Consider the following 17,554-nt stretch of genomic DNA (forward strand, 5'->3'; position numbering starts at 1 on the left):
GTGCTCACCAGGAATACAATAGAAAAATGGGTGGTTGTGTTTTTGAAATCACAGAGGTCACTTTTTTTTCCCTTTTAAATTTCCCTGTTTTGGCCGGGCGTGGTGGCTCACGCCTGTAATCCCAACACTTTGGGAGACCGAGGTGTGCGGGTCACGCGGTCAACACGAGGTCAAGAAATCGAGAACGTCCTGGCCAACAGGTGAAACTCCGTCTCTGCTAAGAATACAAAAAAAATTACCTGGGCGTGGTGGCGCACCCTTGTAGTCGCAGCTGCTCGGGTGGCTGAGTTCAGAGAATTGCTTGAACCCGGGAGGCAGAGGTTGCAGTGAGCCGAGATCATGTCTCTGCACTCCAGCCCGGTACAGAGCGAGCCTCCGTCAAAAAAAAAAAAAAAAAAAAAAAAAAAAAATTCCATGTTCTGTTGAAAAAGGGACACGAGAAATGAACGAAATTGCAGTTTGTGTTTTCTGCCGTCTTATAGTAGCCTGGTAAAGATTAAGGAATATGGGGTGGCGTTACGAGGTTAGGCATTGCCTTTATGTGTTTAATTATTCTTACCAAGTGAATTCCTCCCGCTGTTGGACAGCGCAAACTTAATTTGTGAGGAGGTAGTAAGTTACTACAGGGTGATTTTATTTTATTTTATTTTATTTTGCTTTATTGTATTGTATTTTACTTTATTTTATTTTTTTTAATTTTATTTTCAGTTTGTTAGTGGAGGTCACCACCTTGCTCAGATTATCCTTATTTCCATGGTGATAGGCTACTGGAGTAAGTTTATTCAACCACTGCATTTTCAGTAAAAGGCAATGTGCATTCACCACAGCTGGGCTCAATTTAGGCCATTAACATCTTTCCCAACACCACTGGCTTCAGCCACCTACCTCTTTTGGAGGTACTTTCTCAAACCTAGAAATCTTAAAAACAAAATTAACAACTGCCAAATCTTTGCCTCAGTGAATTGTACTGAAGGTTAGTTAAATTGGGCTCTCATGGGGTATAACCTTTCAAGGACATGCAACAAAAGGGACATCTTAGAATTAGGAAAATGTACCTATTCTCATGGGAAAGAATCGAAACTCAGCAGTAATGTTCAGAAAGCACAGATATCAATAATGTTCAACCATTCACAACCAAATGAAATGCAATGCTAATCTCAAAGCTTCTATCTCATAGTGGAAATTGTATGAAATGATTCCAGAAGCTCTGGATATGTTACTGCCTGGCACACATACAATCCAGAACGTGTTTTTTCCACCACTGAAGTAGGCTCAATCAGAATTAAGATTTCTTGATGCTTTTCTGTCTTCTTACTACTGCTAAACCAAGAGGCTTCATTACAGCTAAGTATCCAAACTGATCAATCACTTCCAAGCCATCAGTTGCCAGTACCATAGAGCCAAGTGGTGGGAAACAGTCACATCTCATTCAGAAATTTCTTTTAGAGTTTTTTATATGTACCCTTAGCCACAGGAGCTCTGATGTAGCTGTGGGATAGACCTGGGCTTTATCTTTCAGTCAAACCACATGTCAATGACTCTTAGTTTCCAGTTTCAGGAAGAAGAGGTGTATTTCATTTGTAAGCATTACAATTTAATATTTTTAATCACATCTCATCATTTTAAAGTGACTATAAGGGATTCCCTGTTACAAAAATTGTGATCTAAGCTTTTGTTTCTTCCAGCGACTGAGAAAACATTCCGTTTTTAGATGTTTTGAATAGTTTAGGAGTCTGGCCAGCTGCTGAAAGGAAGCAAGCAATGAGTAACATCTCAGAAGGTGAGATTCATGCACAATTTTTTTTTTTTTTTTTTTTTGCAACGGGAGTCTCGCTCTGTCACCCAGGCTGGAGTACAGTGGCGCCATCTCCACTCACTGCAAGCTCCACCTCCCGGGTTCAAGCCATTCTCCTGCCTCCGCCTCCCGAGTAGCTGGGACTACAGGCGCCCGCCACTGCGCCCAGCTAATTTCTTTTTGTATTTTTAGTAGAGACGGGGTTTCACTATGTTAGCCAGGATGGTCTGGATCTCCTGACCTCGTGATTCGCCCGCCTCGGGCTCCCAAAGTGCTGGGATTACAGGCGTGAGCCACCGCGCCCGGCCACAATTTCTTTTATATATATATATATATGTTTTTGAGACGGAGTCTTGCTCTGTTGCCAGGCTGGAGTGCAGTGGCATGATCTCCAGTCACTGCAACCTCTGCCTCCTGGGTTCAAGCAGTTCTCCTTCCTCAGCCTCCCAAGTAGCTGGGACTACAAGCACATGCCACCAGGCTCAGCTAATTTTTGTATTTTTAGTAGAGATGGGGGTTTCACCATGTTGGTCAGACTGGTCTCGAACTCCTGACCTCGTAATCTGCCCTCCCAAAGTGCTAGGATAACAGGCGTGAGCCACTGCACCCAGCCCATGCACAATTTCTAAATTCAGGTTTTAGGTAATTAGACAATCCACTCTGCACATAAGGCATCCGGTCAGTTGTGAGGTATGAATTATTAGTGGTCCAATAAAGGCAATTAGTATTAATTTAATATTTCTTACCATAGCAATTTCTGTAAGCTTTTAAAAATGAACCTCTCGGCCGGGCACGGTGGCTCAAGCCTGTAATCCCAGCACTTTGGGAGGCCGAGACGGGCGGATCACGAGGTCAAGAGATTGAGACCATCCTGGCTAACACGGTGAAACCCCGTCTCTACTAAAAAATACAAAAAAAACTAGCCGGGCGAGGTGGCGGGTGCCTGTAGTCCCAGCTACTCGGGAGGCTGAGGCAGGAGAATGGCGTGAACCCGGGAGGCGGAGCTTGCAGTGAGCTGAGATCCGGCCACTGCACTCCAGCCTGGGCGACAGAGCAAGACTCCGTCTCAAAAAAATAAATAAATAAAAAAATAAAAAATTTAAAAAAAAAAAAAAATGAACCTCTCTCCACCAATTAGAATTCATCTGCTATGCCTTTTGTGTTTTAATCTACTGCTAGGTGCCTATTAAATACCAAGTGTAGAAAGTTTAACAGTCAACTATAGAGCCAGTCTATGGATTCAGACTTATTAAATGTTTTTGCAATTAAAGTTCTCTGATTTCAGCCTTTGATGTCAGGAAAGGATACAGATAGGATTTTGTCTTTGTTCACTATCGTTAAGTAATTCAATTTACTTAAAAAGCCATCACATTTTCTTATTCACAAATACCTGATTTACCTAGTTATTTTCTCTGGCCCCTTTGCAACTGCTCAGACTTAGGTGCAAATAACATCACCTTCCACAAAGTGGGTACTAATTCAGGTTGGAACCCAGAAACTTAGGACTTACAAACCCAAAACTTCATTTTTGTTTTGTGATTTTTGGTTTTTTTGAGACGGAGTCTTGCTCTGTTGCCCAGGCTGCGGTGCAGTGGTGCGATCTCGGCTCACTGCAACCTCTGCCTCCCGGATTCAAGCGATTCTTCTGCCTCAGCCTCCCGAGTAGGTGGGACTACAGGCACATGCCACCACGCCTGGCTAATTTTTCATATTTTTAGTAGAGATGGGGTTTTAGCATGTTAGCCAGGATGGTCTCGATCTCCTGACCTCATGATCTGCCCACCTTGGCCTCCCAAACAAAGTGCTGGGATTACAGGCGTAAGCCACTGTGCCTGGCCGATCTGATGGTTTTTAAAATGCGAGTTTCCCTGCACAAGCTCTCTGTTTGCCTGCTGCCATTCATGTAAGACGTGACTTGCCTCCCACCATGACTATGAGGCCTCCCCAACCACCTGGAACTGTAAGTCCATTAAGCCTCTTTTGTAAATTATCCTGTCTCAGGTGTGTCTTTATCAGCAGCACAAAACTAGACTAATACAGAGGACATGGAGAAGATCTAGCACCACACCTTCTGCAGTGAGCTGCATGTGGCCTCAGAGGAGCACCCAGTGCTGCTGACCAAGGCCCCCCTGAACCCCCAGGCCAACAGAGAGAAGATGACTCAGATCACGTTTGAGACCTTTAACACCCGGGCCATGTATGTGGCCATCCAGGCCATGCTGTCCCTCTGCACCTCTGGGCACACCACTGACGTCCTGGACTCTGGAGATGGGGTCACCCACATGGTGCCCATCTACAAGGGCTATACCCTTCCCCATGGCATCCTGTGTCTGGACCTGGCTGGCCAGGACCTGACTACTTCACGAAGATCCTCACCGAGCTCGGCTACAGCTTCATCACCACGGGCGAGCAAGAGATGGTGCGTGACAAGGAGAAGCTGTGTTGCCCTTTGAGCAGGAGATGGCCACCACCACATCCTCCTCCTCCCTGGAGAAGAGCTGTGAGGTGCCCCATGGCCAGGTCATCGCCATTGGCAACGAGCAGTTCCAGTGTCTGGAGGCACTGTTCCAGCCTTCCTTCCTGGGCATGGAATCTTGCAGCATCCACAAGACCACCTTGAACTCATCATGAAATGTGACGTGGACATCTGCAAAGACCAGTATGCCAACACGTGCCGTCTGGCAGCACCACCATATACCAGGGCATCCCGACAGGATGCAGAAGATCACCGCCCTGGCACCCAGCACCATGAAGATCAAGATCATTGTGCCCCGCCCCAAGCGCAAGTACTCGGTTGGATCGGCAGTTCCATCCTGGCCTCACTGTCTACCTTCCAGCAGATGTGTATCAGCAAGCAGGAGTAAGACAAGTCGGGCCCCTCCATCGTCTACCACAAATGCTTCTAAACGGACTGTGAGCCGATGCGTAGCTTTTGCTGCATAGGTTAATTCTGAAGTATAAATTTGCCTCTGAGGCCGGGCGCAGTGGCTCAGGCCTGTAATCCCTGCACTTTGGGAGGCTGAGGTGGGCGGATCACAAGGTCAGGAGATCAAGACCATCCTGGCTAGCATGGTGAAACGCCCTCTCTACTAAAAATACAAAAAAATTAGTCAGGCGTGGTGGTGGGTGCCTGTAGTCCCAGCTACTTGGGAGACTAAGGCAGAAGAATGGTGTGAACCCAAGAGGTGGAGCTTGCAGTGAGCCAAGATCGTGCCACTGCACTCCAGCCTGGGCAACAGAGCGAGACTCCATCTCAAAACAAAAACAAAAACAAAAACGTGTCCCTGGCAAATGCACACACCTCATACTAGCCTCACGAAACTGGAATAAGCCTTCGAAAAGAAATTTGTCCTTAAGGTTTGTGTCCAGTATCAGCACTGGATTGTAAAACTTATTGCTGATTTTGACCTTGTATTCAAGTTAACTGTTCTCCTTGGTATTTGTTTAATACCCTATACATATCTTTGATTTCAACCCTTAGTACACGTGGCTTGGTGACTTCGTGGCCAAGGTAAGAACTGGCTTGTGGAAGACAGGTCGGTGGCTTGGTGAGTCTGTGTGGCCAGCAGTCTCCGATCTGTGCAGTGTATTAACGTGTCAGGGCTGAGTGTTCTGGGATTTCTGTAGAGCCTGGTAAGGGCTCCTGAACCAATTGTTTCTATCTTGCCGGTCTATCTGGGTTAGAAAAGTCCAAGCCGTAGGACCCAGTTTCCTTTCTTAGCTGATGTTTTCCTGCCAGAACACCATGAGCTGTTACTTGTCTTGAGTTGGAAGCAGTTTGCATTTCCACCTATAAATGTATTCATCCTTTTAATTTATGTAAGGTTTTCTTGTACGCAATTCTCCATTCTTTGAGATGATAACACATTTTGGTTTTTTACCGTTATGTGAGAACATCAGGCCCCGGCAACATGTCATTGTGTAAGGAAAAATGAAAGTACTGCTATAAAAGAAACAAAAAAATTGGCTGGGCACGGTGGCTCACGCCTGTAATCCCAGCACTTTGGGAGGCCGAGGTGGGTGGATTGCTTGAAGTCAGGAGTTTCAGCCTAGCCTGGCCAACATGGTGAAACCCTGTCTCTAGTAAAATGCAAAAGTTAGCTAGGTGTGGTGGCAGGTGCCTGTAATCCCAGATACTAGGGAGGCTGAGGTGGGAGAATTGCTTAAACCCAGGAGGTGGAGGTTGCAGTGAGCCGAGATCACACCACTTCACTCCACCCTGGGCAACAGAGCAAGACTCCCATCTCAAAAAAAAAAAAAAAAAATCAGGAGTCTCACTGAGGTAGTAGCTACAGTGAGCAGATACCATCCCTTAGGGGTTGGGGAACAAAGGGAAAAGATTGGGATGAATAGAATTTAGAATTCTGAAGGAGGGCACAGTGGGAAGATGGGGGAGGCCTGCCTCCGGCCCTTGTATCTCTAAGGGGCTGTGCTGAGGCTGATTCTAGGAGCATGGGGGAAACTGCACACTGGAAGCAGACTTGCCTGGACAATACTGCTCAACAGAGGCAGATGCAGGGAGCCTGTCACTTTCTCCTCCAAGCTGTCATCCCCTTCCTGCTGGTTTGCAGAGGTCTAGCCCAAGAATCACAAAGCAGAACACAGAACAGGGGATTCAAAGCTGAGACGATTGTGACCAGCACTCCCCTCAAACACTGACTCAGGGTTTGCAGGGACTGGGACAAGGTTCTAAATAATATGTCCCTTTTCAGTTCAAAGTTTCCACAAAAAAAAAAAATGCAGTATTTTAATGAATCCACCTTGGGAAAAAAATTATAATAGCGTCCACATCATTAGCAGCTCACGAGAGAGTTACTTTTCACTTACATAGTCACGACTGACAAGTACTAGCAGTTCGCAGACACATTTTTTTTTTTTTTTTTTTTGAGACGGAGTCTCACTGTGTCTCCCAGGCTGGAGTGCAGTGGCTCACTGCAAGCTCCGCCCCCCGGGTTCACGCCATTCTCCCGCCTCAGCCTCCCAAGTAGCTGGGACTACAGGCGCCCGCTACCGCGCCCGGCTAGTTTTTTGTATTTTTAGTAGAGACGGGGTTTCACCATGTTAGCCAGGATAGTCTCGATCTCCTGACCTTGTGATCCACCCGCCTCGGCCTCCCAAAGTGCTGGGATTACAGGCTTGAGCCACCGCGCCCGGCCCGCAGACACATTTTAAGTGATTTTGATTTCAGATTCAGATGAGAAGCTAATTTCGTTTTTTTAAAAAACAGGGTCTGTAATTCATTACACAGATAAAAGATCATTTGCCATTAAATATTTTGTTTCCTAAGTGCAGGTATATGTAAACAAAAAGTGATGCAACCCACAAATAGTCCTAATTCAAGTGCTAGAGAATTTGACAGTTTACTTGATGGGTCAGAAAACTACAGGCTTCAGGTCAGACCTAGCACGCTGCCTACTTTGGTTTTTTTTTTGAGAGGGAGTTTTGCTCGTCGCCCTTGCTAGAGTGCAATGGCGTGATCTTGGCTCACTGCAACCTCCATCTCCCGGGTTCAAGCAATTCTCCTGCCTCAGCCTCCCAAGTAGCTGGGATTACAGGTGCCTGCCACCACGCCCAGCTAATTTTTGTATTTTTAGTAGGTCAGGCTGGTCTCGAACTCTTAACCTCAGATGATCCGCCCACCTTGGCCTCCCAAAGTGCTGGGATTACAGGCGTGAGCCACCGTACTCGGCCACTGCCTACTTTTTATAGTTTTACTAGTAACATAGCCACAGTCGCTCATGTACAGCTTTACATTTCCCTGTAGCAACAAAGGAGTTGCAATAGGCCATATGACCTCCAAAGCCTAAGTGTGGACTCTTCTAGGGTAACGTTTTATGTGACTCATGAGGTTTCTTTTTTTTTTTTACAGAGTCTTGTTCTTGTCACCCAGGCTGGAGTGCAATGACACAATCTTGGCTCACTGCAACCTCCACTTCCCGGGTTCAAGCGATTCTCCTGTCTCAGCCTCCTGAGTAGCTGAAATTACAGGCACCCACCACCATGCCTGGCTAATTTTTTTGTATTTTTAGTAGAGATGGGGTTTCACCACGTTGCCCAGGCTGGTCTCAAACTACTGACCTCAGGTGATCACCTGCCTCGGCCTCCCAAAGTGCCGGGATTACAGGCATTCCACCACACCCAGCTGAGGTTTCTTTTTTAAATAATGAAAATGTGCCTTACCAGACAACTTGAAACATTTAAGAATTGAATGTTTGTAGTAATTTTTTTTTTTTTGAGACGGAGTCTTGCTGTGTCGCCCAGGCTGGAGGGCAGTCGCACAATCTCGGCTCACTGCAAGCTCTGCCTCCTGGGTTTGCGCCATTCTCCTGCCTCAGCCTCCAGAGTAGAGTAGCTGGACTACAGGCGCCCACCACCACACCCAGCTAATTTTTTGTATTTTTTAGTAGAGACAGGGTTTCACCGTGTTAGCCAGGATGGTCTTGATCTCCTGACCTCGTGTTCCACCTGCCTCGGCCTCCCAAAGTGCTGGGATTACAGGTGTGAGCCACCGCGCCCAGCTGAGAGAAATGTTTTTTAAGGACCAAATTTGATGTGTTTTAACCTGACCACACTTTATTCTGCTCCACACGATTCCAGGGCTAAATCAGTAAATCCTAGTCCAAATTCCTGTTATAGGAGAGGCCCTGAATATAATCAAAATGAAACGATCAGTTTACCTGAAATGCTTTGAGAAGAAAAAGTAGGAAAGCCTGCCATTTGTCTCTTAAAAACTCTAAGTCAAGAGGGGGAAAAAAGCCATTTTCAAGACTACAAAATTGTAGTGCACACTAAAGGTTGGAAAGCACCTTTGACACCACCTGGGCAACACGGCAAAACCCCATCTCTACAAAAAAAAAAAAATTAGCTGGCTGTGGTGGTGCTTGCCTGTAGTCCAGCTACTTTGGAAGCTGAAGTGGCAGAATCACCTGAGCCTGGGAAGTTGAGGTAAGCCATGATGGCACCATTGCACTGCAGCCTCAGTGACAGAGACCCTGTCTCCAAAAAAAAAAAAAAAAAAGTGAAGCACCAATGGCATCTCATAATCCACAACTCATACTCTTACTAATATGCATGTTAATTTTAATTTTAAAAATTAACTTATGCCTCAGGGACGCTATCCTTTGTTTTCTTTTTTTTTTTCGTAAATAGAGACAGGGTCTCACTATGTTCACCAAGGTGGTCTGAATTCCTGGCCTCAAGCAATCCTGCCTCGGCTTCCCAAAGTGCTAGGATATTACAGGTGGGAGCCACTATGTCTGTCTGTCTGGACTTTTTTTCTTTTTATTTTCTGAAGACACTGATGACAACTTTTATATTTTTTTAAGATATAAAATTTGTCAATGAATAAAACAACTTTCAGATTCAAATCTTCCAAAAATTCCTAAAATCCAACTATTTCTGTTCACAATGAATGTGCTTATTAAAAACTTTTCAGAGGAGAAAAAAGTGATGCAGAAGACACATTAATGTTCAAGCAACTTAAAACAAAAAGGTAGATTTAATGCAATAACAATAATCTGAGGATAAATAAATCCAAGACAGACTTTAAAGTTTGCAAATCTGTTTCCTTTCTTTGCAGAGAGAATGGTTTTCTGAAAGCACATAGGACTGAAGATGTCAAAACAAAACTTAATTTCTTAGTCTCCAGGTGACACAGGCTTGGTCCTCTCTGCTGCCCTCCGAACACTTGCCACTGGCCAAGATGGTAGTTTCTCTTGTTTAGCTCAGGATGGATGTTAGTTTCAAGAATAACTGGATGGTTTGTTTCCTGAATCATCTTCTTGTGAGCCCATACTCTGTAAAGGGAAAGTGAAGTTATGTATTTATGTTTGCTTTTATCGAGGGTTCCCCAGCAGCCCAATAAGCACACCAGTTACCCTGTCCCTCCCAGAACAAAGCCACCCTGTGAACAAGGGCAGGCAATTCCAGGAACCACCCTAAGCATCCCTAAGTGTACTTCCAGGCCATTGTTTGAAAATGCTCTCAACTAGTATTTCTCCATGACTGTGTACTGGTAAGGCTTTCAAGAAATATTTAGCAACCTGAAACTTAATTCCTGTGCCTGATGTGACAACGCCCCTCCTTCTCCACCCTCCTTCTCTACTTCTTATAATAAGGGGAACCCTCATCACCTTTTGTACAAACTGAGGGTTCACTGTGATCTCCTGGTCCATGGCTTTCAGCCGCTCATCCAGCTCTATGCATTTCAGCATCTGCATGACAGGCACATTAGAAGGTGGTCAGCGGCAGGTTTAGGTCAGCTGCATCCTTTCTAACTTCGACTGTTCACAAGGGCACTGTAGGTTCACAATCTCTTGACATGAAACCCCTGGGGCCACATGGGTTTTGGAGCCAGCTATTTTGGACTCAGAAAGCTAATGCATGTATCATATAATACCCAACATCCCACCCAGCAGGATCTAGGCAAACCTCATAATCAAACACATAGTATCTTTTGCAGGGAAACTGGAGTATATTCACACTGAGATCAATGAAGACTAGACACCATTTCAGGTGACATTTTGCCATCAAATTGTTATAAAAAAAGTTTTCTGAGATTTAATATTCAGTTCACTTCACTGCTCAGAGGTAAAAAACAGAGACCACCCACAAAACGCCCCCTTCAGCCCCCAGAATCAGGACAGCATGCCCTCAGGAGACAGGCTGCAGCCCAGTGTTGCCTGAAGGGGACCGTCAGGGAGGGCTTTGCTCTTCTCCTCCAGCCACCCCAACTCTGCTTCTCACATAGCTCCAGAGATGTTTCCTGATCTCCCAACCTGGAACTCCACAGACATTTCAGCAAAAACACAAGGCTCTATGTTGTAAGTGGCAGCTGTGAATAAAGTTATACTAGGGCCTTTAAGTGTTTTCAGAGTTAAGGGAGGTTTTGATGAGCTAGCTGGGATATCTAACCCACCATTTATTTATAGCCATACAATCTGGGAGAGTTTTGATTTTTGAGACAGTCTCCCTCTGTTGCCCAGGCTGGAGTGCAGGGGCACGATCTCAGCTTACTGCAACATCTGCCTCCCAGGTTCCAAGAGATTTTCCTGCCTCAGCCTCCAGAGTAGCTGGGATTATAGGCACAAACCACAACACCCAGCTAATTTTTTATTTTTTATTCTTTTTTAGTAGAGACAGGGTTTTGCCATGTGGGCCAGGCTGGTCTTGAACTCCTGATGTAGGTGATCCACCCAAAGTCAGTGGATTTGAGCCTCCCAAAGTGTTGGTATTATAGGCGTGAGCCCCCACACCCAGCCTGGAAGAGTTTTAAGCAGCCCATTCTGGGTTCATTTTGTTGTTGTTGCTTTTCTTGAGACAGAGTCTTGCTCTGTCACCCAAGCTGGAGTGCGGTGGCACAATCTTGGCTCACTGTAACCCCCATCTCCAGGGTTCAAGCGATTGTCCTTAAGCAGCCCATTTTGAAATTAACTTTCTAGTAACTAAGATGTTCATAGACTGGGAACTACCTGTACTTAAAACTAAAATTATCCTGGAACATAGAAGCAGTATTTCAAATACATCTCGACCATCAATTAAAAAAATAAAAACCTGGCATTCATGTTTACCTCCTGATCAATATTATGAAGCATGGCCGGGTTATTATATTTTTCAGGGTTATCATGGAAACTGACCATACCATCCTTCTGGTTAATACTTGCAAAAATCTCACCATCTTCTATCTACAAAAAAAAACCAAAACAAAACAGGAAAGCAGTTTAGATCTGAATGCTATATGAATAGTCATCCAGTATAATCAGAGAGAAGCATAGAAGGCAACATGGATATAAATAAACTTGTATATTTTTAAGTGCCATGTTTATCCAAGTATTTATTAAATACCTACTATTTGCTAGGCACCATTATTGATGCTAAGGGGTGTAAAACTGATACACACACACAAAATCCCTGCCCCTGCATTTTTGTTTTTGAGGTGAGGTTCACACAACATAATTAACCATTTAATTTAATTTATTTATTTGAGATGGAGGCTCGCTCTGTCCCCCAGGCTGGAGTGCAGTGGTGCGTTCTCAGCTCACTGCAACCTCTGCCTCCCGGGTTCAAGCAATTCTCCTGCCTCAGCCTCCCAAGTAACTGGAATTATAGGTGCCTGTCACCATGCCAGGCTAATTTTTTTGTTTTCTGTTTTTTTTTCAGATGGAGTTTCACTCTTGTTGCCCAGGCTGGAGTGCAATGGCGTAATCTTCACTCACTGCAACCTCTGCCTCCTGGGTTCAAGCGATTCTCCTACCTCAGCCTCCTGAGTAGCTGGGGTTACAGGCATGCACCACCACGCCTGGCTAATTTTGTATTTTTAGTAGAGATGGGGTTTCTCCATGTTGATCAGGCTGGTCTTGAACTCCCAACCTCAGGTGATCCACCCACCTCGGCCTCCCAAAGTGCTGGGATTACAGGCATGAGCCACCGCGCCTGGCCATTTCTTTGTATTTTTAATAGACATGGGATTCACCATATTGGCCAGGCTGGTTTTGAACTCTTAACCTCAAGTGATCCACCCGCCTTGGCCTCTATTTTTAATAGACACGGGATTTCACCATGTTGGCCAGGCTGGTTTTGAACTCTTAACCTCAAGTGATCCACCCGCCTTGGCCTCTATTTTTAATAGACACGGGATTTCACCATGTTGGCCAGGCTGGTTTTGAACTCTTAACCTCAAGTGATCCACCCACCCTGGCCTCCCAAAATGCTGGGATTACAGGCATGGGCCACCGCGCCTGGCCTACCATTTTAAAGTGAGCAATTAATTGGCACTGAATGCATTCTACAATGTTGTGCAACCACCATCTCTAGTTCTGGAGCATTTTCATCACCCCAGAAAGAGGTCCTAGGCCCATTAGCAGTTCCTCCCCATTCCCTCCTCTTTCTCCCAGTCCCTGGAAACCACCAATCTGTTCTTGTCTCTTATAGATTTGCCTTTTCTGGATATATGAATGGAATCATACACTGTAATCTTTTGTGGTCTGGCTTCCCTTAGCATGATGTGTTTGAGGTGCCCTTGCATTTTTCAACATCAACTGCATTGAGATATAATTTACATTGCCTTTTGTTTTTGAGATGGGGTCTCGCTGTGTCGCCCAGGCTGGAGTACAGTGGCTCGATCTCTGCTCACTGCAACCTCCACCTGCTGGGTTCAGGGGATTCTCCTGCCTCAGCCTCCTAAGTAGCTGGGACTACAGGTGCATGCCACCATGCCCAGCTAATTTTTTGTATTTTTAGTAGAGATGAAGTTTTGCCATGTTGGCCAGGCTGGGCCACTGTACTTTAAAAAGTAAAGCCTAACAGGTTTTCATTTTATCCCAGTGGAAACTATCCTCTGATTCTTCAAGATAACTTCACTACCACTGGGGATTCCAAGATAGATTCAAGGTCTATATATCATTTATTTGCATCAGTTACTGAGGATTTATTTGACTGATCCTCAAAGCCAAATCTTGCCCATGAAGTCAAAAAGTGAGATACCAATAAAAGTGCCAAACAGGTATTTAATTTCTAACAAGATGTTCCACACGGTGATAATCACTTGTCCATTTGTTAGCAGTGAAACTGCTGGCCTACTCCTCTCTAGCTTTGGAAGGGATAGATGCCAGTTAGTGAAACAGCAACCAGCCCAATACATATTATATAAAATGCATAGTTCTCTATATGATCACAGAGAGCTGCTGCTTTAAGCAGATGGAATGTACCTAAGCAAAATTTGGAGTTACCTTCACCACAGCAGCACTATTCATAATAAAGAAACCAGAATTGGAAACAACCCCAATGTCCAACTATTTATTTATTTATTTTTTGGGAACGAGTCTCGCTCTGTCGCCCAGGCTGGAGTGCAGTGGCACGATCTTGGCTCAATGCAAGCTCCGCCTCCAAGGTTCACGCCATTCTCCTGCCTCAGCCTCCCAGTAGCTGGGACTATAGGCACCTGCCACCACGCCCAGCTAATTGTACTTTTAGTAGAGATGAGGTTTCACTGTGTTAGCCAGGATGGTCTTGATCTCCTGACTTCGTGATCTGCCCGCCTCAGCGTCCCAAAGTGCTGGAATTATAGGTGTGAACCATCTCACCCGGCCTATTTTTTTTTTTTTGAGACAGAGTTTTGCTCTTGTCACCCAGGCTGGAGTGCAATGGCATGATCTCCAGTCACTGCAACCTCCGCCTCCTGGGTTCGAGCAATTCTCCAGCCTCAGCCTCCCAAGTAGCTGGGGTTACAGGCACCCACCAGCACGCCCAGCTAATTTTTTTTTGTATTTTCAGTAGAGACAGGGTTTCACCATGTTGGCCAGGCTGATCTTGAACTCCTGACCTCAGGTGATCCGCCTGCCTCAGCCTCCCAAAGTGCTGGGATTACAGGCACCACGCCCACCCTGTCCAACTAATTAAAATGGAAAGGTGTATCAAACACTGGAACATTGTAGCCTTGAAAATGAATGAACTACGGCTACATACAGCATCACACATGACTCTCACAATGCTGAGCCAAAAAAACCAGATCCCCAGAAAGTATGTGCTATATGTTTCCTTCTACATTAAGCTCAGAAACAAACACAACTGTAATCCCAGCACTTTGGGAGGCCGAGGCGGGCGGATCACGAGGTCAGGAGATCGAGACCATCCTGGCTAACATGGTGAAACCCCGTCTCTACTAAAAATACAAAAAACTAGCCGGGCGTGGTGGCGGGCGCCTGTAGTCCCAGCTACTCGGAGGCTGAGGCAGGAGAATGGCCTGAACCTGGGAGGCGGAGCTTGCAGTGAGCCGAGATCGCGCCACTGCACTCCAGCCTGGGTGACACAGCGCGAGACTCCGTCTCAAAAAAAAAAAAAATAAAAAAAAATAAATAAATAAAAAAATAAAATAAAATAGGATGTCAGAAGTCAGGATGGGAACGACCTTTCTAGAGAGGCACAGAGCTGGAAGCAGGCATGAGGGATTATTTTCCAGGTGCTGGTCATATTCTGTTCCTTCTAGGTGTTGGAATCTTTGTGAAAATGTGTTTAGTTGTACAGTTAAGTGTACTTTTCCAATGTTTACTTTAAAAAAAAGAAAAAAAAAACCCCTGCCCTCACAGACCTTTCATTCCAGGAGAAGGGTTTCTAAAGCCTGGCAGTTCTGACATTTGGGAGCATATAATGCTTTGGTGTGTGGGCTATCCTGGGTACTGTAGGATGTTTAGCAGCATCCCTGGCCTGTATCCATTCGATGCCAGTAGCACCCCCATCTATGAAAACCAAAACTGCTTTCAGATGTTGCCTAATGTCTCCTGGCAGACAAAATCACCCTCAGAGGAGAACCACTGCTCCAGAGCCTGTCAGGGTGTCTGGGCTGGTTAAGCAGGGTTCAAAACTCACAACCACTTTGACCCCTCAATGCATTGCTAGCTTGTATGTCCTGTCTGGTGTCATAACCACTCATATGTTTCTTCTCACTCACACTGAAGAGGGAATTTCTTGGGGAAAAAGTCTATAGCTTACTTATTCTGTGCAAGCCCTGTGGGGTTACTAAGATGCTCTTAGCAGACACAAGTCATAGAGGTATGATTTTATTTGGTGTGTACATGTTTTGAGTGGTAGGTTGAAGCAAAAAACCCTTTAGAACACTTGTAAATTGAACTATCAAAATGAAATACTCAGCTGGGTGCAGTGGCTGGATCCAGCTGTAATCCCAGCACTTTGGGGGGCCAAGGTGGGAAGGTCACTTGAGGCCAGAAGTCTCAAGTTATGCCTGGCCAACATAATAAGACCCTGTCTCTATAAACAATTTAAAAATCAGCTGGGTGTGGTGGCACACATCTGTAGTCCCAGCTACTTGGGAGGCTGAGGTGAGAAGATCATTTAAGCCTAGGCAGTCAAGGCTGCAGTGAGCCATGATTATGCCACTGCACTCCAGCCTGGGCAACACAGCAAGACCTTGTCTCAATAAATCAATCAATCAAAATATGGTATTCTGTTATCACAAGGGAAACTAGTTTTATTACTCCTAATTCTGAAATCATACAGGGGGTCATATGAAACTTTGCCTGTCCTGAGCTGAGGACACAGGTTTTCAGTGAACTAAAACCAGATCAGAACTATATACTTATATAACTGAATAGGTAGGTAGATTACAATACATCACTGTGGCGGGTTATCATACAGTCATTTAAATGATGCTTATCCAAATCAGGAGTGGATGCCTGGTTGGGGTGGGGCTGAGAGTGGGGAAATGCAACTGGGAGGTGATAAAGAGGGAATGTCAGGACGCTGGTGCTATTTCATTTCCTAAGCTGGGTGGTAAGTCCATGGGTGTGTGCTCTGGCCTCCTTTATGTCAGTGCTGTTCAGTGTAATAATCATCATGGACCAAAACCCTTAGTGAGGGAAGAGGCTGAGTCAGAATGTTAGTCAATGATGTCACTAAGCACACTGTAGTTCAGCAAACACTGTTCAGCAAGATTTCTTGCTGCAGCAGTTGGCTGATGTACATACTGGCAAAAGCTTGTGATCTCATCACAGATAAGCAGAGAAAGTAGCCCTACGTTATACCTCTTCGTATACCCAAAATATTTCATGAGTGTTATAAGGTTTACAAAAATTCTGATAATGAAAATATGTAAATATAGGCACCTGTAATACCAGCTACTCAGGAGGCTGAGACAGGGGAATTGCTTGAACCCTGGAGGCAGGGGTTGCAGTGAGCTGAGATCACACCACTGCACTCCAGCCTGGGCAACAGAGTGAGAGTCTGTCTCAAAATAAAATAAAATAGAAAATGATAAGGAGTACAGGGCTGAGTGCAGTGACTCATGTAATCCAACAATTTGGGAGGCCCAGGAGGGCAGACTGAGCCTAGGAGTTCAGGCCCAGCCTGGGCAACATGGAGAAACCCAATTTCTTCAAAAAAAAAATACAAAAATTAGTCAGGCATGGTGGCACATGCTTGTAGTCCCAGCTACTTGGGAGGCTGAGATGGGCGGATTACTTAAACCCAGGGAATTGAGGCTGCAGTGAGCCAAGATTGTGCCACTGCACTCAAGCCTGGGAAACAAAATGAAGCCATCTCAAAAAAAAAAAAAAAAAAAAAAAGCACAAATAGGACACAAGCCTGGTATGTATATCATATGAGCACACCAAAACTAGAAACCATATAGACTATAAGGAAATAAACCAAATTGTCAATAGTGGTTGACTTTGGAGGTTCCCCAGCTTTTCTCCTTTTAAAATAGTTTCCACAATGAACATCTGTTACAGGAACAAAAATCCAGTAATTAATTTTTAAAGAAATGAAAATCCAGGCCAGGCACAGTGGCTCATGCCTATAATCCCCGCACTTTGGGAGGCCGAGGCAGGCAGATCATGAGGTTAGGAGTTCGAGACCAGCCTGACCAACATGGTGAAACCCCGTCTCTACTAAAAATACAAAAAATTAGCTGGGCGTGGTGGTGCATGCCTGTAGTCCCAGCTCTCGGGAGGCTGAGGCAAGAGAATCACTTGAATTCGGGACGTGGAGGTTGCAGTGAGCCGAGACTGCGCAACTACACTCCAGCCTGGCGACAGATCGAGACTCCATCTCAAAAAAAAAAAAAAAAAGAAAGGAAAAAGAAAATACACTTACCATGTGCAGAACATATTTTTCTGCCTCCTGAGGTCCAGATAACTGCACCCGACTTGCCATATCTTGTAATGACAGAGTTAAAAAGGTCTGAAAGTCAGAAGCAGAATTAGTCACAGGTAGGAACAACGAAGGAAAGACATTTTATTAAAATGTGTA

The 17,554-nt window shown here is 45.1% G+C and overlaps 1 protein-coding gene and 1 pseudogene across 4 annotated transcripts in view; one reads left to right on the forward strand and one right to left on the reverse strand.

The window, feature by feature from the left end:
• The window catches only part of LOC101010081, a 10,069-nt pseudogene extending 5,209 nt beyond the window's left edge, over window positions 1-4,860 (forward strand).
• Window positions 4,861-9,258: 4,398 nt separating this feature from the next.
• COPS3 (COP9 signalosome subunit 3) overlaps window positions 9,259-17,554 on the reverse strand; it is a 38,462-nt gene continuing 30,166 nt past the window's right edge. For all 4 annotated transcript variants that reach the window (XM_021928792.1, XM_017950383.3, XM_003912399.3 and 1 more), the window contains exons 9-12: window positions 17,399-17,485; window positions 11,365-11,478; window positions 9,928-10,008; window positions 9,259-9,591 (exon numbers count right to left, since the gene is read on the reverse strand). In XM_021928792.1, coding sequence (XP_021784484.1) covers window positions 9,538-9,591; window positions 9,928-10,008; window positions 11,365-11,478; window positions 17,399-17,485 — 336 coding nt within the window. In that variant the 3' untranslated portion in view covers window positions 9,259-9,537. The remainder of the gene's footprint in view (window positions 9,592-9,927; window positions 10,009-11,364; window positions 11,479-17,398; window positions 17,486-17,554) is intronic.

This window comes from Papio anubis, chromosome 17 (assembly GCF_008728515.1).
Source record: "Papio anubis isolate 15944 chromosome 17, Panubis1.0, whole genome shotgun sequence".
In the NCBI taxonomy this organism is placed as follows: Eukaryota; Metazoa; Chordata; class Mammalia; order Primates; family Cercopithecidae; genus Papio; species Papio anubis.